This window comes from Achroia grisella, unplaced genomic scaffold (assembly GCF_030625045.1).
Source record: "Achroia grisella isolate CSIRO2021 unplaced genomic scaffold, CSIRO_AGI_Agris_v1 utg540, whole genome shotgun sequence".
NCBI classification, from domain to species: domain Eukaryota; kingdom Metazoa; phylum Arthropoda; class Insecta; order Lepidoptera; family Pyralidae; genus Achroia; species Achroia grisella.
In genome coordinates this window covers 3,934,960-3,960,501 of record NW_026712925.1, presented here as the reverse complement: position 1 = coordinate 3,960,501, position 25,542 = coordinate 3,934,960, and the positions used below count along the sequence as shown (strand labels likewise).

At 30.9% G+C, this 25,542-nt stretch overlaps 1 protein-coding gene across 1 annotated transcript in view; it reads right to left on the bottom strand.

Annotated features, from left to right (window-relative positions):
• LOC131847576 (uncharacterized) overlaps positions 1–25,542 on the bottom strand; it is a 360,246-nt gene that overhangs the window by 14,783 nt on the left and 319,921 nt on the right. The window contains 7 exon segments of the mRNA XM_059197169.1: positions 2,171–2,348; positions 3,051–3,115; positions 3,370–3,446; positions 4,974–5,051; positions 8,432–8,514; positions 10,303–10,407; positions 11,659–11,858. Coding sequence (XP_059053152.1) covers positions 2,171–2,348; positions 3,051–3,115; positions 3,370–3,446; positions 4,974–5,051; positions 8,432–8,514; positions 10,303–10,407; positions 11,659–11,858 — 786 coding nt within the window.

Below are 25,542 nucleotides of genomic sequence, written 5' to 3'. Positions count from 1 at the left end.
AACGGGTGTAAGTATTCAATTTTTGGAAATACTATGCCACAGGCCATGTTTTTATTGTATTATAATTTTCTATAAATTTATATTTTATAAATGTTTTGAGATTGTAAGACAACAACAACAATACAACAGTACAATTGGGAACTGGTGAATAACATATTCAAATCAAATTGAACTTTCTCAACACTTTTAAAGCACGAAAGGAATAACTTTACACATCAGTCGAAAAGCAATTGGTACTTTCAAGCCCGTAACAGCGAAAGTAGGTCGTTAGTTAATTAATATACTCATTAAATAATAGTCAAGATAAGTTGATATTGGTACGTATGATTAAAATAAGCAGATATTAATTGGTACGTATTTTGGTTATTATGTATAAGTCAGTAACCTATGATTCAGGCTTCGTATGTCACGCACGTTTAATCTAAATGCTTAATCATGTCGAGGGCGCTATACTGTCACCAGGTGTTATAATATTAAAAACTAAACGTTTGAGAATAAAATAAATTTATCTAGAAATCACAAAACAAAGAAAAGAACAGAGTGTTAATTTATTTTTATGCTCGCATAAACATTTTACTGCTTGAATACAAACTCTTGTCGATTTCACAATATTCATAACTTTGTTTTCTTGAGTCAAATACGAAGTAATTGAGTTATAATTTATAGGTCTTAAAAACTTTTCACCGCGTAGATACTAACTTTTTGGACACGTTCCATTTCTTGGTATTTTTATGTATTTTTTGGGTGGATAGCAGCAGATCCAAATCAAAATCATTTACTTATAAATTCTGCTCCACAATATACTGTATATATAATATACAGTATTCCAGTAACCCCTTTTTATACTATAATGATGACAATCAAGCATACGGCCCATCTGATGGTAAACTGATGGTGACTGAATACCTTATGGTTAGTGATTTGTTTCTATCAGGTATACAGGCGTTCATAGGCTACGTTAACCGTTTACCATCAGATGGGCCGTATGCTTGATTGTACTAAATGAATCTAATAGTGTGGGCAAGTGTGTTACTAAACAGTAATATTACTTATACCTAATAAAAGACAAATTTAACTCGGTACGAATAAACTGGAATTGGCACTTTCGGGTACCTACGGTGTAATGAAAACTTTCTTTGTTCAGAATTAATTTTTCTCTGTAGAATATTTAAAGAGGTCCGATTATTATTTTAATAATAAGCTTATAATATGTATTAAGTAGTTTCGGAATTGCGACCAAAAATTCAATTGCGTTATGTATATTCAATACCGAAGTTGCTAATTGAAAAACGACAAATGTATACAAATTAACATTAACTTACAATAGCAAATGAGTATTAGAAACACGTTCAAGTCACTGAAGAATGTTAGCTCTGTATTTGAAAAGAAAAGGTTAAAATCTCCTCCTTTAACGTTCGCAAGCATTGGTAAAATCACATTTCAAACAATTAAACGCCGTAGAACAAGCGTGGAGTTGTAGACATAGGAAAAATGAGGCAATTCTTTATCCAGTCGACTCGGTCCGGATAAAGTTCAGTGTTATTGATAGAGATAGTTATCTATTTTAACTTCATCTGCTCTCAAATAAATCTGTTTAATACCTGCGATTGTGTGGAGATATTTCATATGTATCTATTATATTTAACACAACATGTTTGTATCATTAATTAAAATACAAATTTTATACGATTAGCTTTTAAATATTCTTATAAAGGCAGTTACTAATTCTATTAAAAAACAGACGTAGACGTGAACAGACTAGCGTTCGTAGCTTCCTGCACGATTACTCTTAGAGATTATATTAGCCATTTGACACTTTAAATCGAACTAAAAAAAAGATAAGAAAGCTCAATAATTTTTTATTCGATTTGGAATAGCCATTATCTTAGCCAAATAACCATTTGATATTACACAATCACTGTAACATATATAATATTACATAACATAGACCTCAGAACAATCTGTGAAGATAAATATGAACTGATTGAAAACTAAAATTTATCATATTAACCTTAAACGGAACTGAACAGAGATGAACGAATGATGAATGTTGATGATAGAAACACGAGTGAGACATAATATTATATAGTTACTTCTGTATATCATGATTAGTAAAGTACTAATCTTAGTAGTATTAATAAAAAATTATGTTTATAATTCGTAATCCTACCTGTAAGCTAAGAGCTGGTTGCATATAGAAGTGCTGTTTAGCAGGTAATATCCTCAAACGTTCTGAACGAGCTCTCGTAGCCGCGAGTCGGACTAACGCCGCTCGTAACGGGCCTGCGTCTCGTCGGGCTCCCCACAGACGCAGCCAGACCGTTCTAGAACCGTTACCATCTGGCGAACTATAATAAGGAAAATCAAGTTAACTTTTTCTAATTTTGGGTTATTTGAATTATTTCTTGTTTAGCGTATTAGGTTTAGTAATTATTTTATATTTATAGAAAATACGAGTTACGATCTGAATTTTGAACACTCAAACTTTTCCTTTTATTGTAATTCGAAATACCACTCCATAAATTTGTTACATAGTATAAATACAAGATATGTACCAATTACCCCACCAAATGTATATTTCGAAAGACATTATTATAGTTATAACACAAAATGTGTTTCCTTATAAGATAATTATATTAGCGCCATGTTGCTTAATATGATTTTGTTTCGAGTGTGCGCATGCATTTGCAATTCATGCTTCGTTCTTCTAATAAGTTTAGTTAAACCGACATCCTGGGGATGAAAAGGACTAACGCCTACGACATTATACATAGTTAGTCCATCCCATACAGAAAATCTAGTTATGTACATCATGTAAAACTCAATTCCTGCTTATTACTTATGTGAAGACACAGTTACGATATCTAAAAAAATAAATAATTAATCATTGTAAAATTCTATCTGGAAGAACTGTATTGGTTTATTAATAGAAAGTTTTATTATTTGGTTTCTGTTTTGTAAAATTTTATTAGGGGCATGTTTTTATTTAGACATGTCTAAAGTTAGAGGCAATATTAGAAGTATAGACTAAAGATAGTAAAGATACATACCTTATATTTAAAACTTCAGTTTCATCTTCTAATGTAATATTCGATGCTTTTAAAAAGATTGTAATCTGAAAAAAAAAGGTTAAATGAAGTGAGTAAAGAATATCTTTTTGTTTTCAATCAACAAGGAAATTAGCAAAATTAACCTGTACCCAAATCAAACAATCAGCTTCCATGTTGGTAGCAAAATTTAACACAAACGTTCTGTTTAGTTAAAATTTTGTAATAAGTAATGATTTGAGGTCTGGAATTCGTCACCTATTAGAATAATGCATATATTAACATTGATTATCTTTAATACCATTTCAACGACAATACTTACTTGTTTTACAATTTCTTGCGATATGTTGATGTTGGCTTGGTCCACTATCTGCAGTCTTGTTTCATAGCGTGCTGATGCTGTCAATTAAAATATTGCCCGTTTAATGTTACGTTAAATTTATTTTTTCATTTTTTTATACAATTGGGACGGTATGGTTTTCATCCGAATGGTATATTAACTATTATATTAACGTGTACATATAAGGTCTTTAATATAATTATTGTAAATATAAAAAAGATATATTTTTATAATTATATTGTATTAGGACGGGCAAATTATGTTACATGAAAACTAATAATAAAAAAGAATGAGGTGATTTATAAAATACTAGCTGATGCGCGCTTCGTCTGCATCAAACTTACTTGATATTTATCTTTATATTTATCAATTTACATAATATTAGCGTATTATTCTGATGCATAAGCTATATTATTGTACAGTTTCAACAAAATCCGTTCAACTATCCATATTCAGAAACTTTCGCGTTTATAATTTTAGTAAGATGATATATGATAAGATTATACATTCTACTCACGAATATTATTAGAAGCGAGTGAACAATATTATTATATAAAAAGTAAGTTGTTCTTATATTTAAGTCGAGATTAGAAACACGACATTGTTACCATGTTATCAAGTAACACTCGATTATATATAATTTATGTTAAATATAATAAATTACTTTCACTAATTACGCTATATGAAACATTGAATTGTAATATACATAAATTATAATAATAATTACTATTACCTACTACTAAGGGAGATATTGAAATTATCAAGTTCTAACATCAATAAGGTTTGATTATAGTCATCAACATATTCATTAGAAATTTGTTACCAAGTTTGATTACTCGTCTTATTTACTTGTTAATTAGACGAAATGAAACATTCCTTGGAATTGATTCTTGTGATAAATTGTAAGTTTGTTTCGCCTACAAAACTGTAATTCCTTCGTTTTTTTAATATTACTTATTAATGAGAAAGGTTCCAGTATAGGAACGTGTTCTACGAACGTAGAAAAAGGAAAGGTTTATCTTTCCTTTTACTATCTTTTAGATTTTTAATAATGTATGTGTTTAAGTAATTAATGATAAGGAGGATTAGATTTAACTTAACATATATTTATATATATATATAATTTTTCATCGCATGGAATATGAAGAGACTATAATAATTTTAGGTATTCTTATTTGAATTTTAAGAAAATATGTCCCGACAAATCTTTATAAAACCGCGATCTATCATGGGTAAGCTTGTCTTATGACATGATATTGCCCTAATCTCGCTTGACATCTACAAAGATGTTGGAGAATGCAGTATTGCATACAAATGGGAAAAATCAAGCCATTCTGTTCTGTAAAACGTTTATGGACACTATTTAACGTCCATATAGTGTGATTTAAAAAGAAAGAAAGAAAGAAAAAAATAATAATATGATATTGTATATTTAAAATTTTGTGCAAATACAAACTATTATGCACAAGAGTAAAATGCTAAATAAATAGATACTTGAGTAAACAAAACACAATATATCAATCATAGTGATTCAAATGACGGGAGGTGTACAGAAAGATGATGATATAAATATGTTTGATACTTACTGAAATCAGAATCTTTCGGGTTACAGTCGCACGTGCTTCCTTGTTTGCAGCCATCGGAGCATTCCTCAATACCACACTCTGAAACAACACAACATTTAAAGATTGTTAACTTTTATTTAAATAACACAGTTCTTTTATGGATGAACATTGAATTGTGCTTCATCTGCTTTGACTGTATGCTCTTAACAGTGGAGGTATAGGTTTTTTTATGGGTGGATATGGAATGGTATTTTAATTAGGCACCAGTAGAGAATGCTAGGATGAGCATACAGTTAGGTTAGTTAACCATTATAGCAAAGTTGCAGGTGAATTTGCTATGATGGTTAACTAATGTAATACTAATTGTTAATCAAAACGGTATTCAGTAAGAATTACGTGGAGGTCAACCTGATATTATAAATTGCTAACAAGGGGGCCATTATTATATCCATATAATCAATTCGCTCCTAAACCGTATTTGTGAATAAAACAATCCATACATAGTAATACATACGTACGTACGTACGTAAATATCTAAATATACCTATATCTACTAATACATCGCTCTTGTGTCTTTTTAGACAGACAGATGTAATAGACAAACAGACAGAGAAAAATAATATAACATAAAATTTATTTATTTATAAAAAAATTATTTATTTATAATAAATAAATTTTGTGTTATATTATTTTTTAATTCTTAATAAAATAAACATATTGCTGGTCTTACATGAATATTTAGTTGGTTCATTGAACTTACCAAAATACAATTGAAATAAATTTAATAAAAAAGAAACTAAACAACTAATAGATTTTCTTTGATATTAGTCTAGACGGTAGGTCGAACTTTGTTCTTCTAATAACATTTCAAACTTTATACAATATATTAAAATGACTTTAGACATAAGAATAGTTTATTGTCTTTGTATATTTTTAATAAAGATCAATTGACTTATATTCATCCCCTTAAATATTAATGAACTTACTTTTAATATAGATAACTGTATACACAATTAGATATACATACAAAAAGTTATTTTCGATCTGAATAATATCTAAAGGTATTTACCTTACTAATTACAAAACCATATATTAAATTAATTTACAAAAATGCAATTTATATAAAGGAAATTTACAAAATTTTTGAGTATTAGAATGCTCATGAAATCATTCGTATAATTAGACAATCCTAAACACTTTGTATACTATATACAGATATTAGGGACCTATTTTAAAATGATAAATCTGAATGTTCGATCTGGAAGGGTACACAAATAAATTTTATGTTTCTTTGTAATTCATCGCATAGAGAGTGACACATTTAACGTCAAAATATATGACCGAGGAAAAAAGTTGGCACCGATAATGGAAAGATAATAAAATGAAAGTACGTATACAACATACTTTTGAAACTTTGGGTTTGTTATATTATAATGAACTCTTTAATAACATATCATAAACACGTAAACTGGTTGTTAATCAGTACATGTGTACCAAACACCTGTTGTATCAACAAAACTATTCAAGAGAAAGCGGAGAATTTCAAACAGTAGTTTTCAACAATTTAGGGTTGGAAATTGTTGTATTATTTCATCGTTATCATAAAATATTTTTTTAAATTATAAACTTATTTAAGTGAAAATTCTCGGAAACAAAATAATAATAATGATATATAAGATAGTAATCACTATTTATTCAATAAAAGTACTGTTCCGAAATTGGTTTAAGCGCTCATTGAAACCAATTCAACTGAGACTGGAACACTGACTGTTGTAGTAATACATGATATACCTATATAGTATATTGTGTGACAAGTCGGAGTGAGTTTTATACAAAATAATAATTATAGAAAGCAACTTATGTCTAAGGAAGTTATGAATTTGATAAGAAACAGAGCCTAGAATTTTATTTCTATAAAAAAGTTTTATATATTCTATATACTCATATTATATAACGATAGTGTTGATGTTTTTCAAATTTAAATATTACTCTCTTACCAGTCGCAATAAAAAATCTATTTTATATATATACATATACATTTTATAATAATAAATGGGATTTGTTCAACAAAACCGTGTATATATAAATAGTTGGCAACCCTAACCAACTTGGACAAATGTATGTTCTAACGAGTTACATTTGTGATATTATACAAGCAATTTGCACTTGGAACAAACATGGTACAGAAACATTTATTTGACAGAGTGGTGTGGCGGTCTAGACTTTACACACAATATGTCTTTAATATTAAAATTTTACATTTATAATATCATATACCTTTTACAATGCACCTGATAGAATTATAGTATAAAGACAAAATGAACTTTGTTGTAATCAATGAGATTTAAAAATATTAAAAAAGCCTGGATACTGGACAGTTTAAGTTCCAAATTAAACACTACTATATGTTGTATTTGTACTATGAATACGATAAACGATTCATAGATAATATCAATAGGAATAAATACATTTATTTCTAATTACATATATAATCTTATTAATATTACACAAATTATGTCAGGATAGGTTAATTTTTTAAAAGAAAGTTTCTCACATATCGCTATACATATGAGTAGTAAAATCACCATCTGCTTCTTCCTTATCCCATTTATTTGGGGTCGGCGTAATAAATAGGTTTTTCTCTTCCATTCATTCCTCTTCGCAGTTCTTACTATATCATATTTCACACAGTCCATCTATCTCTTTTTCAGTAGTAAAATAAACTGCAATATATAAGTCTAAAATTACCTACTGTATATTGCATTTCTACAACAAAAGGAAAATTATTTGGATCGGTCAGGAAACAACTTCGATACTTCGATTCAGAGGTAGGTTTTTTGACTCGTATTGTTACAAATAGCTAACTATTTGCCAGTGAAGTTAATTGGAGGGCTGTAGCTAGCCAATTCCCGTTGCGATTCTTAACGCTTCCCGATTGTAATTGCTCTTTGTGGAATCTCTAGAGAAAATTATAGCGCACAGAAACAGTAAGTTGAACATAGTTGTGTTATTTATAATACTGTTATATAATTCGAAGCCTTATGATGAATAATACTGGTTATAATAAACGGTTTCACAGATTTTTATGAATAGGCTGTCATTCAACATCATAAAAACAAATATTTCATTGTTCCACTACAAGGCACGGCTTTCCCGTCATAAGTGGATAATTTACCTTTTTATTATTAAACCGCCTGGACAGCGATTTTATGTCGAGGTCTCTTGCGGCAGTGTAATTGTACTTTAATTCCATGCCGCGAAAACAAACGAGTGAACAATCGTGTTAATTTCTTTTATTTTTAATGTAATTCTAATACCAGTATAAATCCTATTGATTCCATATAATTAAAATCTGTTTACATCCGAGGACATCTTCCATAAAGCTAAACAGATTTTAGACAAAAAAAATACTATCAATTAGAGACCTTGTCCTAAGTCGTGGATTTTGATAAATGTAATAATAGAATTAATGTACTAACCTGGTTCTGCTATTTGTGATTCGCACAAATCACCGGTGTAGCCGGGAGCGCAAATACAGCTTACAGCCGCCGGACCCATCTGTCTGTACAAAATGTTAAGTTAATTGCTTACAAATAATATAAGTATATAACTATATATGTTTTATTAAAATAGTATATTTATCTTCGCAAAAGATAACCAGTGTTTTGCTCCTTAAGTCATTCTCCACACTGATCTATGAGATATTTTGTACTGTAATATATACTGTTTGTAATTAAACCTGTATGTGTGTACTATGTAACAAATAAAAATCTAATATACCTTTGAAATACACATACATAATAATCGAAGAGTTTTAAAGATTTGTCAAATTGTTTTTTGTCAAAATAGTCTTTGCTTAAAGTCATCAATATCAACTATATCGTCAGTTACGATGCAACGTTCGCAAGTTGTATTCCGGTTTGAAGTGAGATCAAACAGTTGACGGTAAGGTTAGGTACGGGAGACATAAGACTTATTCCAGGAATGGTAATGATATTTATATGCGAAAACAATGTGTATGTGTATATATTTATGTACTTCGATTATCACATAAGTATTATAACAGTATTGTTTTCTTAATATACAAAAAAACAATAAGGCTCACTACTCATTTTGTAATATCCGTAATGCTGTAATATCTGTAGCTGACGGTAATCCCTTCCTATTAGGCGGGTGCCAGTTTCTTTACCAAGGAACATGTTTATTTTTGAGTTGAGTTTGAGTAATATTACTATAATTTGTTGTTACTGTATACTAGTGAAAATTTGCAATATAGTATACCTACAGAGAGAATCAACGTACTCATATATATACAGGCTGCAAACTTATTCGTCTCTGTGGATGCAGCCAGCAGTCAGTTTAACTTTATAATTTCATCTTTGTTGGATGAACTGCAGTACTGGTTCTAACTTTAGCGATGTCACGATAAAGAACCTAGGGGTATTTGTGTGTTATTCTCTACTCTGATTTTAGGTCAGCTCACAGAAGTTATGTGATAAATCTCCAGATTCAGCGCTTCGTTTCAAAAGTTGAAGTTATAACGATGAAACCCTTAATCAGGCATTCGCTTTACTTATCAAATGTAGTAGCGCGTATATTTTTATTCTTATCATAATTTCTGCTGAAAGTCAGCCACTTTGTGCAAAGTTGTCTGCTTAGGTATCTCTCTCACACATATTTCTGCCGCTAAACAGTTTATTTTATTAGTAGTCTTTCGTTTGAGAGGTGACATTTGTTAGCGAAATTTCAGTATAGAAGGTATGATACTTTATTCCTTAGGAATATCAAGGTCTGAGCGTCTCAAGAAGTCCATGGTATTGTGTAGGTCGTCAGAGTGATTACCATTTCAATTACAGTAACAAAAATATCGATATAATACACAAATATTTTTTTATTCTCTGCTGCGTATAAAAAATATTTTGTATACAAATATACTTATATGATAGATACTATACGTAATATATGTATATTGTATAAAAATAGCACACACAAAACACTGACAACACACGCTGTTGTATTATTCATGGTGTCAGGTGTTAGAAGCTTTGTACTGAATTAAGGAGTTGTCAAGTTAAATAACGTGCAGTGAAAATCATGTACGGCGCCCTCACAGAAAATACAAAGACAGCGCCCGAACCATTCCGCACACAAGTTAAATAAGACGGGACCGCTTCAGAGTAATGTGCATTTAACTTGTAACGAGCCAAAGTTTATCTCAACAAATATCAAGGAGGAATTCCGTTGTGAAAATTCGTTATACCAAGTAAATTGCGCAGCGAGCGACCGCTGCCTACTAAACATAGCGTGGGAGCGAAACAAAATAGTGAAGGTTGTTCATGTATTTACTTACCTGCAGGTGCCGCCATTTTTGCACATATTGGAGGTCCTCGGGCACAGCGGGCCCACTCCGCAGTCCGGTCCGGAGTAACCCTCGAAACAGGAGCAGTAAAACTCTCTGCAAAGCGGAAAATATTGGGCTACAAGCAATAAATTTCACAAAATAACCGCGTGGAGCCTGTGTGATACCATGTTGCATGATGGCTAGTTTTTGCAATTTGTAAACAGTGAATGATGATACTATATTGCCGCGAGTGGTCCGCTTGTCACCAGATTCCATCGCGCCCACTTTGTTCAGCTTTGCACTAAATTTTCGCGCTCTATTGACTTCGTTAATGGGTTCGTTGCGACAGAGATTTTTCGTCGATAAATCCTTTCCATTAAAACACGAAATATTCGAAAATTTTCTATGTAAATGCATTTTCAATGGACAAATTTGCTTCTGACTTATAATGTATATTATCCGTAATTTTAGGCGGGATTAACTCTAAATTAAATTTTGATTCTGCCTAAAGAGAATTTAAATTTGCAGCTCTTTATAAAATGATCAATTATGGTCAGAATAGCTACGGAAAATTCAGATTATTTTAATTAAGACTTGGGCAGCGGTAATAATATAAAATTCTTTTCGACATCATCATTTATTATTTTAAAATCTATGAATACTTAGCGTTTATAATGTAAAAAGTAACTTCTTAGAGTTACTCTCCAGGTCTCGTGGAATGGAATTAAAGTCACTAGTTTTTAAAGTTCTTCTATGTAATACGGTTAAGCCATATTTATTGACCACTGTAGAGTTTTTAATGTTAGTGCCTGTTACTGTTAGTTAGTGGTTTGGCTCTTAATGTTATTGGAAAATGTTATAAATATTCTTTGTTGTTTTTCTTCTATATTCTATAACTAATGTAATTTAATATACTGCATGCATATGAAAATGATGTGAGCAAGTGTGGGTAATAAAGGATAAGGATAGTTTTTAACAATAAAAGCCTTATGAGTCTGTGAGTCTTGGCAATATATTTTAGTTTAGTAGCTGTATCCATGATTTCGTATGCGTGGAGTAATAATAGATTACATTTTTTATTAATGAATATTACGGGAAGGGTACTATTACATTTGCGAAAATAATTTATCTATTCAGCTATTTCTGAGATTAGCGTGCAAAGATAAACAGACTAATAACAATTTTTGACCTCTTTATCATAGTCAGTATGTATAATAAATGGTTTAGCAGAAAAATATTTAATACACACATTCAAGGATGAACTACTGTAAATTCTATTATAATATAATAATAATTTATTGCAATCTGAAATTGCGTTAAATATATATCTGTAAAACTAAGATATGTTGTGTATTAATTACTTACTGATAATTATGCTGAGCGTAGCAGTGGCCCAATAAACGGCACTCAATAGCGCTACACGAAATCGGCCCGGGCCCTTCACTCGGAGCCCTGACTGCGAACGTCACGTTGAATCCGAACACTGACAGGAGCCCTAAAGCCCTCAGCTGGGTCCCCTCTAATCTATTCAGTGTCAGTTCGACCACCAACACCGGGCTTTGCACCTGTAACCAGAAGCTTTCACTTTATCCTTGAGCTGATCTCTTAAAATTCCTTTGACATATAATATAAATAATTAAAAAATTAAAGCAAAAGAGAAACACGACCCAGAATTATAAATTCTGTTTGAGCAATGCTAAAATGTACCCGACTTGTTTTTATGTTAGTTACAATATATATTTTACAACACCGGTTTCACAGATAACCATAAAATTCTGCAAATACCTATATAGGTACAATTATATCTTGAACTATTAAATAAAACCTATAAGCAGTCACCAGACCCTTGAAACCCACGTTTCATTGATAGTTCAAATAGTATTTATATTGTTCATACTTGTTTTTACTAATATTCATTTCCGGAGTGAGCGTATTGCTTAAACCAAGCTTATATTCTGTAGAAATGTAGTCCTGTGATTTAACTAAGGAAAAAGTGACATAGCAGCTCAAAAAGAATAAGACAAACACTTATATGAATATTCAAAGAGAAATTCTTCGCTTCAATTGTATTTTTGGGTTTATGTCAAAAGAAATCGAAGTTTCGATTATTTACAAGATGAGGTCATTTCGTTGTTTGCTATACAAAGGCTTAATTAATCAGTAGTAACCCCGCCTCGGTTTTCTCCGGGCACACATACATAAGTTAAAATATACATACTTGTCTTCCTGTGTCAAAAGATAGAAGAATTTTTTAAATCAGGGCGTGGTTTCGGACATATCTTTCCTTATAAGTCTGTTCTTATAGAACAATACTCCATATGAACGAGGAGAACGCCCAAAAAAGATGAAGTGCATTCATCTTTTTTTCGGCGTTCTTTCCTTTGAATGATGATATGCATAAAATGAGAGTAATCTCATAACTGACTCAGATATGGGATGAAAAGTAGGATATGTCTTACATCACAAACGTTACATTTATGCCAAAAAATTTATTAAGAATGGTGTATCTGTTACGGCGTTAAGCAATAAGGAACTCACGCATTAGTTGTATTAATAACGTAGTATTGGGTAGAATTTACTTTTTATGACGGTTAATAATTTTTTTGTCGTTTAATAAATTGTAATCCGAGTCTGACGACTAAAGCCCTTCTTAATGTTAACACAATAAGAAAGCTCCATTTAGTATGCAAATACCGAAACCCTAAAAATAAGTCGGCGTTTAAAAATCTGTACAGACATCAAGGGTAACTCGGAGACACGCCCCCTGTCGAATTATTTATGAAGTTATACGTCAGCTGCCTCGTGGTTTTTTCAGTAAGAATTACTCGCTGGCAGGAAATGGTATCTGGCAATTCTCCAGGCGGTCGAATTTTTTGTTGGCTCTTAAAGTAGGACAGTTAGCAAAATAATATAAAGAGGCTCCATTGCATGGTAGGGAGCAATTTTTTTAAGAATAATTCTGATACTTTTTTGTTGTTGATCAGACGTATTTATTTCAATATAATTGAATTAATATATTAGGTTTATTATATATTTAGTTTCCATTTTTTATTACATTACGTGTGAGTAGCAGTTAAATATATCGTAATTCCAGTTATTAATGAAATAAATAGGTATATTATTTGATACGTACATCAAATTGGGGAAGAAATCATCTGATTTATGGAAAATCAAATGTAAAATCAGTACACATATAGACAAACAGATATGTTGAGATTTTTCATTTTCTAAAATAAGTTGAAAGTAAATAAAAACTAAAATTGTAGTGAAACTTTAAAACAATATATTATAATATAATATTATTGTTGAGTAACATACAGAGAAAACTTATTACCCCTTGTTAACGTTACTACGATTAAGTTAAAACAATTGTAATTACAAGTTCTTTCTTTAGATGGCCTTTTGTAAAAGTCATTTCCAAGAAAATAACCAGAAGATGGCAGCTAATAAAATCGTCAATAAAAAGTGTACTATTGTATGTCTATGCACATTATAAAACAAATTGCATTCCTTCGGCTCGTCTACCTATCGCAATAACCTGAAGAACTACTCATGCGGTTTCCATCCATCAATTTGTTGATGGACGAAAACAGCATGCAAGACGTGATTTCTTCTCGAAAATCTTCTCACGAAAATTTTCTCATATTTTGTAAATTTTTTCGTGTTTATTAATGAAATACTCGTGTAAAGCTATGTCTGGTCGTTAGCATTTTATAAAAATCACGTTTATATTTAACGTTACATATTTTCTGAATGGATCTTTATGTTTGATTTATTTTAATCGACATGTTTTTTTGTTTTAATCCTCGTTTTTTTTTGAGGAATAAAATATTAAATATTGTTAGAGCTAAAATTGAATATTCTCAAAACGTGTTTGTGGTGGGTTGAACTTATTGAGGAGTGTTTGTACATTTTGGCAGTAATATTGTGCTATATTAATATTCAGTTTATTGTGGAACAAAGCATTAGTAATTCTTCGTTTGTTAATTTTGTGAAACGCAATCGACATAATGTTAGGACTATGTAATCTTATTTTATCTGTGCTAGGGCAGATGTTGTTTAATCTGTTTTTATGTTATTATGCACACTCGTTTTTAAATTGTAAAAAAGATTAAAAAAGTACCTATGTGAATACTTACAAGTATCGTATTTTAACACTATTTGAGTCAAGTACCTACATATGAAAATTTGTATTACTATAGCTTTACATATGTTTAATAAACTATACTAAATTATACAATGAAAACATGGTAATAAATATAAATATTTATATTTTACATACAGAATAAGAAAAATGTCATTTAAATTATCCATGATAATACTGGCCTTAAATAATTAATTTAAGCCAAACTATATAAATAACTTAGTTAATTAAAAGAGCCCAATTAAAAAATCCGGACCGTCTATTTTTTTATCTTCACGACATTTTTGGATATTATTAATATTATATTTATTTTATTTTTATTATTTTCTTTACATGAACAATTTCTCTGTTGAAGGTCTGAATTTGAAGTTTAATCTATCTATGTTCAATGATGTTAAACTCTTGACTCGATATGATATATAGTTTTTTAATCGTTTATAATGGCAACCATAAATAAACAATTGTTATTACATTATCTAACAGCAAAAGCATATTATAATATAATACTTAATTGTTGAATTAAACGTTATATTTGGTAAGAAATTGGAATTAAATGTCACAGCATGACGTCCCCTTACTCACATATTCTCTCAAAGTCGCTAAAAGTAGGTACCTAATTACGAAAGTTCTATTCAAGTCGTTCTGCGATGAATAATGAGCGCTGTGTGGGTACGCGAAATAATTTATATAAATTTTGCTCTTTGCCGTAATAAATATCTTTGTTGCTGAGTAGAGAGGGCTTTGCATCCCTGGCTGAATGGAGACTATTATTTTCTTGCTGGCAAATGAAGCGTTAACATAAAATGGTTTATTGGAAAATATTTTATGATTTAGTGAAATTATTAATGGAAAGAGTGTAATATATTGCGGTCATGTTATGCTTAATGAGGTATAGGAGTTTTGTACTGTGATATTTTCGTAAGTAGGAAAATATATTAGAAAAAATCACCCACACTATTGTTAACAAAAATATTTTCTACATTTGATACCGGATGGCATGCCATTACATAAATAGGAAACAAAATAAATACGTAGTTTTCGTCCCGCGGGAGTGAGCAATATTCATCGCCATTTTGAATCTGTAAGCGTTCGAAATAGCGTAGGAACGGGACGCTTAAGTTTTATTTGCAGTTCTAGTCGGTCGGCGGTACGAATTAACATTATAGGAGTAATAGCACTTGTAAAGGGTTAGCTGTTTGAGCTAAAAGCACTTAGCTCAATTTGCTTTTGTAATATCGTATGCGTATTTATTGCGAGAGTTTAGGTTCATATTTCATGATGTGAGTCGAGGTTAAGCAGGCATACACATATTCTGTTAAGGAATTTTTATTCAGACTTTAATTAGAAGGAACGAACATTTTTTGTATTCAGTATAAAAAAGTTACATCCGTTTCTTCTAACCGAAGTAATGTAGTTCATTGAAGTAGTCCGGTTATTATTTTACTATACGATGACCGTGATGATGATTACCAAAACAAGCACTTCTGGACAATTCACACAATGCCATCTAGTTCCAAGATAAGCAGAGCTTGTGTTATAGATACTAAACAACTGACATAAATAATTACATTTTTTTGTAAATATATACATAATATACATAGAAAACACCGAGGTATCGAACCCGCGACTAGCGGAAATAAACCAGTGTACTAAACCACTAAACCACTAAGGCCACCGCAGAGAGAGAAGTAGATAGGCTATGATGTCATCTTCATGCCAAATATTACATTTTGATGAACGATTGGTTAAGTCTTTAAAGCATCAAGAATAACAAACGACCACTCTTTCACATTTTTACTAATAAGAAAGTAAATATTACTTGAAACGAAACGTTTATTATTATGCAATATCCTTGACTATGTGTGTAGGTATATAACGGATGTCTTGAATCGCTCCCCTGTTGGTCATATAAAAATAATGTCACAATTGTTTTCGTGTTTTTTTTTTGTAGACCAGAAAGCTACTTCTTTCTGGTCTACAAAAAAAAAAACACATTGTGGTATCCTCAATGCGATATTTTCGCCAACACTCAAATTTATAAATTTATTTTCGTATTGGAAAATTTATAATCGTATTGGACATATGTTAATTTTGTTATGTATTGTTAATTTTTTCATAGTATAAAATATACCAAATTATTTTCCCACTATGTTTCCAAGATTTAGTAGTTTTTGCTGGGAATCATATACGAGTTATAACTGTATGCACGATCTTTATTGCTACAAAGCTGACATCGCATAGTCGCTGTCGCGGACGTAAATTGTTACATATTTATTTTAATAGTAGAAAACGGTTGTATTTTTCCGACATATTGAAACATCAGAGTATATTTGCATTCTTATTATTAAAAAAAATTAGACATTTCAATAAGGTCATTGAATTGCCTTCACCCCACGGATTATTAGGGGTCGACGCACTCATATGTCATTCCTCCACTTAAGTCCATCATATATGAACTTATCCTTCTACCTCTCTATGTACGGATAGACAGCCTGACCGAAAAAGTTCATATAATGAACATACTTCATGTAATGTGGTAATAAAATAAAATGTTCACTTATTTATAAATTACCTAGAGGTCGTCAGCACCCACAGTCTGGCTTCACAGAATGAATAATATAATGGTCAAACTCAAAAAATACAGCACACTTGTAGCGAATATAATTCCACATAGTGGCCAGATGATGAACAAAACAGAGTAGTATGTTTTGCACTTTTTATTTCTACACATTAAAACCGTAGGTTGAAACAAATGCTTCTATTTTTGCTAGCAACTTTCACCAGTGAATTTTGTAATTTCGTGATGTTTGAAAGTTTTTCTCTCAGTACTAATTTTCCATTTTGGAAAATTGTTGTTTTTATTGGAATTTATATTCAATAAAATCAATATTTAGGTTATTTGCAGGCGAACAAAGACTTATAACACTGCAACATCCGTTTTAAAATTGGCTACTAATACCTGCTATGGACAGGAATTTGATAACATTTTTGGAAGCGATGGTTAAAAAACAGATGATGAAAGATGAAGATGAAAAATTATTAAATAGAATGGAAATAAAATGCATTATGAATATATTTAGGTACATAAAGCAAAGTGCTTAACGAACCGTGCCATAAACATATGTTATTATATTTCTTTCTGCACACATTAGAATTTATGATTTTGTTACGCGATTAATTAGACAATTTCGAAAAATTATTTTGTATAAGGTCGAAAACTCAGTCATATTTGCAAGATAATATATACTTGAAAATCTAATGTAGAAAAACACCTGTTGTCCAATAAATATCATTAGTTGGGAAATAGTCGAGCAGTCATGCTCACTGAAATATTAATAAAGGCAGTGGCGTCGTGGTCGGAGTCATTGGACTTTCTGAAATAATATGGTTGAGTGCAATGGTGGCTGGCTGATCCGGTAAGGTTCATGAACGGTTGCTGCTTGTAGGGAATCGTTTGCTCCGATTACTACAACTTTATTACTAAACGACTTTTGTGACTTGATTCTATTTGGTAGTTTGCTGATGAATACAAACCACTTAATTTAAAAAAAGTGACGTCGAACAATATTTGTTTAAAAGAGCACCAGACAAGTTACTCACCTGAATGAATTGTATTCCGAAGGAGTAGTCGAAAAAATTAATATTAAGTTTACTTCAATGAAGATTATTCTACATAGTTTTAAACTTACGGGTTTAATAAACATTGTTATTTAGTTATTCGGGTCTTAACACGAACAATTTTATGATAAACTAGTTGTTCCCGCGACTTCGTCAGCGTGGAGTTTCACTTTATTTTTCTTACACAAAAGAATTTTACTAAAACAAAAGTAGCCTAAGTTACTCCTTATTACATCAGTTACCTGTCAAAAAATGTACCGTTAACATCGGTCAAGCCACTGTAGACAGACAGACAAAATTTGTAAAAAATATGTAAATAACGGCTATTTCAATATTACAAAATGACACTCCAATTTTATTTATAAGTATAGAGTATTTCAACGCTCAACGTTTCAACTAAATTGCACTAGCCCTGATCACAACATGAGTGGAGTACAGCGATGGTCGGTAGGTATCAGCAGTTTATTTAACTACCGTAATTGGAATGTCGAATGAAATCGCGACACTAACACTACAGTACTAACGGTATCCATACACTTGATACTACTATGTTTAAACTTATTTATCACTGTATTCCGCTCATATATGGTATGATCATCTTCCAAATGAAATTGGGGTATATTTTCAATTCTATCCTCTCATGTAGCATTCGTGGATAATAGTGACGATCAATAGACTTTAGACATATGAAAAGATGCAGAGATAATGATGTATAAGAATAATAAGTAATTATTGTGATAAAAGAAGAGGTACTTTATTTACCATAAAATTATTCATGTTAAGTTCCGATGAACTATAAAATTATTTCTAATTCTGTTTAATCTAAAATCGTTTCCTTAAAAAGGATTGAAAAAACAGTTTAGAGTTTATTCCAATTTAAATCTAATTTTGCTGTACAAGTTCAGGTAGCACAGATCAATGCAGTGCACGAAGGCGCAGCTCGAAGCAATAACGTTAGCACATAATAAATCTCTGATTATTTGTATGCCGCCCGAAGCCAGCTCTTGCGATTTACAAATTCTATTTCCACCGGAAGGTGGTAACCACCTTCCATTCTATTTTTCATTTGCGATCTTTCATTTTTGGTGCTATAAATGCAAAGAGGCGCCGCAATTTCGCGTCAGAATGCTTTGGGCCATTATCGGCGTTACTTAATTTGGGTTTAATATAATAGCTTTACAACAATTGCTGTATAATTTCAATACCGGATGTTTTAGTATCGTTGTTGCGAATATTAGAACGAAAAGAGTATCTTCAACAGCATCATCATTCTTATCGCTACAGATTTATTAAGGTAGAATTTAAAAGAGTTAATTTATACGATACTATTGCAATCTGTGGAATTATTTTTGATCTTTGAATTAATATTATTATATAGTTTATTACTCGTTTAATATCTCGCGTGACCCTTATTGAATGAGATAAAAAGTGGCACAGTTGTGTCCTTCTACACTTTAAATAATAACGTAAAATACGTATACACGTATCAAACTAAATGTCTGCGCCAAATTTCATGAAGGTTTGTTAAGTCATAAAAGCGTAACAAACAAATCTGCTGCTATTAGATAGAATATAATTAACAACTATGAACAAAAAACAGTATATTTTTATACGTAGTCGTTTTATATAGTTTAACGGAAACAACATGCCTGCAGCGCTACTGTGTAGTAGTACTTACCACTGATGTATTAAGCTCTAGAACGTACTTGCATCGTTCTAAATTCTAATTATTTGCGGTAATACAGTCGCACTTCACTTTTTTGATAAACGTTTTTTAGTCTGTAGTGACAGTTTATTACAACTACGTCATCCTTTCATATCGTTTCTGGCAACTCGATACTAAAAACTGAGGTTCAGTTCATTTCAGGTATTATGTAACCTATTATAATTTTATCCCCATCCTCAATTACTAGACGTTAATGTCAGAATACAAACTAAACGATAATATAGCAATGACGCTATTGTGAAAAGAAGAATTATACAAAATGCAATGTTGTAATCAAACAAACATCATGTATTTTTCACATTAATTTTGCCTTACCAGTTTATATTTTTACCGAAATCACTATTGACAAAACAAATCTTTCAAGAAATGTATAATAAGCACCATTAATTTAACTGATTTTTAACTTATTAACTAATTTTTGCCTTGCAGATACTGTAGATAGATAAAAATGGTGTGTCCTCTCTAGTAGATAGTACCTCAATGTTATCTTCCCCTTTTACCCCCGTATTGTCACACACAGCCGAGTAAACAAATGTAATATGGCAACTTCTCTTTTTACTCGACTGTGAGGAGTGCCTTATTTTTTTATACAATAAGGATCGCGTATGCACATATGCGTTGCTAGTTCTTTTTGTTGAATTTAAACTTATATACATAAGAGTGGAAACATATTTTATGTGCATGTAGTAACATTTAATAATTTAAACTAATATATTTTGTTTCACAAGAAAAACGTAAACCTAACAAAATTTGTATATGACCATGAGAATAAAATCAGTCGAAAAAAAACAATAACAAATTCCGGCGAATTAACAACTCGTCTTTTTAACATTTGATTTAAATAAAATTCATATTAATTGACTAAAAAAGTATTCAACTTAAAAATGTTAGCAACTAAACAATATGTTAATTATTATACATTACTCTAACTACATACTTAAGTATTATAGTATATCTTTGTAGATATATACATATTTAAAGTAATTCATCTTTCTAATATTATAAACGCGCTAGTTTATGAGGTCGTATGGTTGGATGAGTATTTGTAACTCTTTCAAGCAATACTTATTGAATGGGTTCGATCGTAGTTTAGAGATCGTAGATCACGTCTTAGATTTATAGTAGAATACTTTTACCAAGGGACATGCCTTGTAAATTTATGACTTTAAACCTTTGCCGCGCCATAAAAAGCTCTAAATGAAACAGTACAAGCGGTAGTTATGATCGAGTGCATTCTCAGTTCTGTCACGAGCTCTCGACTGCGGCGTTGAGATGCTGATTGTATAAAAGGGTAGTTTGGCTTGTAGCCAGCACTATGAACTGGTCTTAGCCGCGTATACACTTGTCTGTCGTTTTAACGACCCTGAACGTTCAATTGTATTTACACAGTTTATTCCAGTATTGAAGATTCCTTTACTTAATAGCAGGAACAATTTTACGCTGGTTGATTGTGTTTGGATTTTTCAAATCTGTATAATAATTTTAGAATTCAACGAGCGCTGGAATATAATTTTTAAATACATGAATATGGTACGGTATGTACATACGCTATAGAATTTTGTAATTTTTATTTTTACTTGTATTTTCAATAATCAAAAATTTCATAGTTGATTTCTACGAAATAGTTAGTTATATTATATAACTCCTTTTGCTTTTTTTTTATAAAAAATAACTTATGTCCTAACTCATAATAGAATCCATCTTCGACTAAAATTTAATTCCGAATCATAAAATTATTTAGTCGTGAAAAAACAAACAGTCCGGCAGACGGATTGTCGCATTTATGATATTAGTATGGTCGAATTGTGATAAGTTTAGTTTTTATTATCTCAGCTAAACCGTCATAACGCACAGTGAGCAGAATTTGAAATAGCATTTGCTAACGGCTCTCTAGTTTTGCTACGTTGCGAATAGAATTTACGTTTCATGTTTAATGTTGTGTTGTAAGATATAACTATTCCAAACAATTGACCGTAGACTAGGCACTTCTTAAGCCGCATTAGTTGCGGTCTGATTATTTCACATATCTGTATAAAGCAGATATATTCAGTTTTAATTATAATTACTATTGTACAACTACAACATACTTAAGGCAAATCTTCAGATCGTACAAATATGTTGTTATAAATACGAGTAAGATTCCAGTCTACGGGCCGTCCCCCGGTGGTGGTTTAATATATCACCTTACTTCCGATGATCACGGGTTCAAATTCTTGTACATTACAAACATTTGTATTCATCATTGTAATATATGTATATACAGAAAAAAAGTATTTGTATCAGTAATTTAGTGCCCATAGTACAATTCTGCTTAGTTTGAATGGTGTTGTGTAATTTATCCTGAGTTATTACATACATTACAATTTACAGAGTACATTGTTGTTCTTCGAAAAGGCAACGCATGAGTAGCCACGGTGACATCACATGATGACTTTGTGTCCGAGCTGTTGTTTATATATGAATGAATATATATATATATATATATATATATATATATATATATATATATATATATATAGTAGGTGCCATTTATCGTAGGCAATGAATACCACCAAATAAAAGATAGCCAGTCAATTATTTTCATAAAAAAATAAAGGATAAATATAGTATATTAAAAAAAAACAGAAGAGTTTCGCTCGTTGCATATTTTCTACACTTTATTTTTTTACTCCATATTTTTTTGATGCTATACACATTGCGACAAATATTTACCAGTATTTTCTTTAATATTGGTGGTTAATTTAAAAGAATAATATTTTATTCTATTTACTCACTGGTGCATTTTACTATTTTTGTATAATATAGTTCTACCTAGCTAGCAGTTTAACTTAGTCAATGTAGCTTTATTTAAAACATTCGTAACTAAGTATCAATTGATTTACTATATATGCCATTACAAACCTCGATAATTATAATATGAGTTTTTTTTGCTATTCAGTAAAACCGAAAACTGTACCTACCAATTAATAAGCAAATAAGTGAAATTATTACTATTATTATTGTTGTTGTTTCAGATAGTATTATTAATTTGTTAATATACCTAGTCATACAAATACGTAATAATGTAGGCTGTGGTGAGTTACCTCGATAATTTAGTCTGGACATAACAAAATTCAGTAACAAAATAAATATAATGAAAATAATCAAACCGGAATGCGAAATCTTCCAAAAGAGTGATTTGGGACCGGAAAAAATGGAACCGGAGAGATTTCATTACGGCGAATTGATGGAAAAGATTTTTTTCATTGTTTCCCATCCCACAACAGGACTCAATAAATTGTGATGAAATTATTTAACTGAATGGTCCAGTGAATGAATTGAAATGGCGAAGCTGTCCGCCCGGTAGCAGTGTCGGAGTTTATACAAATCGCTCTGATTAAAACTGAATCTCCACTTTCACAAATTCTCCGTCCATTTGCAAAATGCGATGCAGTATTTCAAAAAATAAAGAATAAATAGGTGGCAATTCTTTATTGGGAATTGATAAAGTAGATTTGACTGCGATATCTGATATAGCGTATTCGGCATATTCATTACATACCCATTCGTTATTGATAACATTTATCCGAGCTTTGGTCCTAAAGGATTCAAAGGGACCTACTTTGGTGGCATCTGTCCCTCTCCTCGTTTGTGACAGGGCTCTAATTTCTAAACGAAATGGGATAAGGACATACTTACCGTTATAAATTCATGTGAAATAGGAATAGAGTCTTTCTACGAAATGGGTGAAACTACGTTTGTATTCATATTTCGTTCAGTTTTATGCTACGTATTACTAGATATTATACAAATCTTCCCTTAAGTCTCACGGTCGATGTACTTTTATAACATTTATTCATACTAAATAGAAATACTAATATTGTACTCGTATATACCTGGATATATGTCTTAATCAGTTAGAAGCATTATTTTTCTCTCATTTGTGCATTTGGACGCCTACATAAGGTCTCCGTAGAAGCTTGTCTAGCAAATTATGTTCAGGTATGAGAAGTTATTATATTAACGTGAAATTACTAGTATCATCAGATTATATTTTACTTCCCATTAGGTGAGCCGTTTGATTGTGTGCCATTCAACTTGTATATATAGAACCAAATCTTTTCTCTAAGTAAAAATCAATAAATGTTATGTAATAACAATTATAATGTAAGGTCACCACGTAGATATTCTCGAAACTTTTCACAGAATCGCGAGATAATGGGTTCTGCAAACGAAGCCGAGGATAGCCACCTGTCTATTACAAACCTATCTACAATAACAACAATTACTACTAATGTAAAATTGATAAATTAAATAACTATTTGTTTTGTAAGAACTTCAGCGGTTTCCGTTCATGAGACAGAACTTTCCGATTAATTTAGTTTCCAGTTTGAGTTCTGGATTAGTGTCTTCTGTGGAATAGAAGTTACGGCCAAGAAAAATATTAAGTGTGATTTACTTAAAGCTTGAAGTTTGATGGCACTAGAAGTAATGGCAGCGATAAACAATGTTGCAATTTAATTACTAACATTTTACGTTTATGACATGGTAGAGTTTGAACACCTTGCACCTTTTGAGTGTGTGTTAATATAAATTACTATTTCTATTACGGTATTAATTTGACTTGACATCTCAAGAAGACATATACAAAGCATCATTGCCTAAGCTTAATTGTTTATCGATGTGTAGAGTCCTAAACTAAGGACTTCCAAATTAAAAGATTGATTTGTGGACTGTAAATTCGATGTAATAGTTTAAATATAAAATACAGAGAATGATATGTCGGTATATCGAAGATGTCCGAACAGGTGGATTATCGTTTTGTTGACGTTATTTCCTGTGATTAATGCAAAAATATGCATTTGTATTTGTTGTTTTTTATATAATTGGAATAGCAAATTAGTTGACGGCTCACCTTATAGTACGCGGTAACCGTCGCCCATATACATATAAATGAACATCATTACGGACATCACATTATAAGTTTACACTCGTGATACCACACATGCGTTGTCATTCCAGAGGACAAAGACATTATGTTTGTAATCTTGTAATTTCACTGCCTAATCTGATGCTACAACCGAAACACATCTTAAAAAGCAAGCATTTTGACGGCTGGAATATGCGAGACTGATATATCCACATAGAGAACTTCTTAAAAAGTCTACTTTGGGTATGTAATGCAAATAAGGTAATAATATAATAAAAATCTTTCTCACACAAATGGTTATAAATATATTAGTATCTTTTAATATAATAGTAAATAGTAAATGAGTTTATTTTTAAGCCAAATATTGAAATTCATTTCACACTGCTACATATCTGTATAAGGATATCTTTACAACCTCCCGTATTTTTCTATTATAATATTAGTATCCAATTATAATTTTCTTACCCTTATTGATTTACCTGGGGCTGGTATGTACCCTTTAACCCTATCTTTCTGGCAGCTGTCAAAACAACATGTACCATAACTTTGTTTGAAACCCCTGGCATGGTAGATAATTTGGTGGAATAGATACATAAGATATTGTTTATAGAAGAATCCTATGTAATGTTTATATCAAGAATATAATTTTCACTTAGCACATGGATTTGTTTATTAATAACACTATACTAATTGGCCTGGAAAATAAGCTGACGGTCTAATTATAAAAATAATAATATGATAAGCTAGCTCAAGCTTGTGTTATGGGTCTAGTACTCATAACACAAGATTGAGCTATAAATACATAACTGATATAAATACATAGAAATATTTTTTGTTTGGAAATACGAGGAA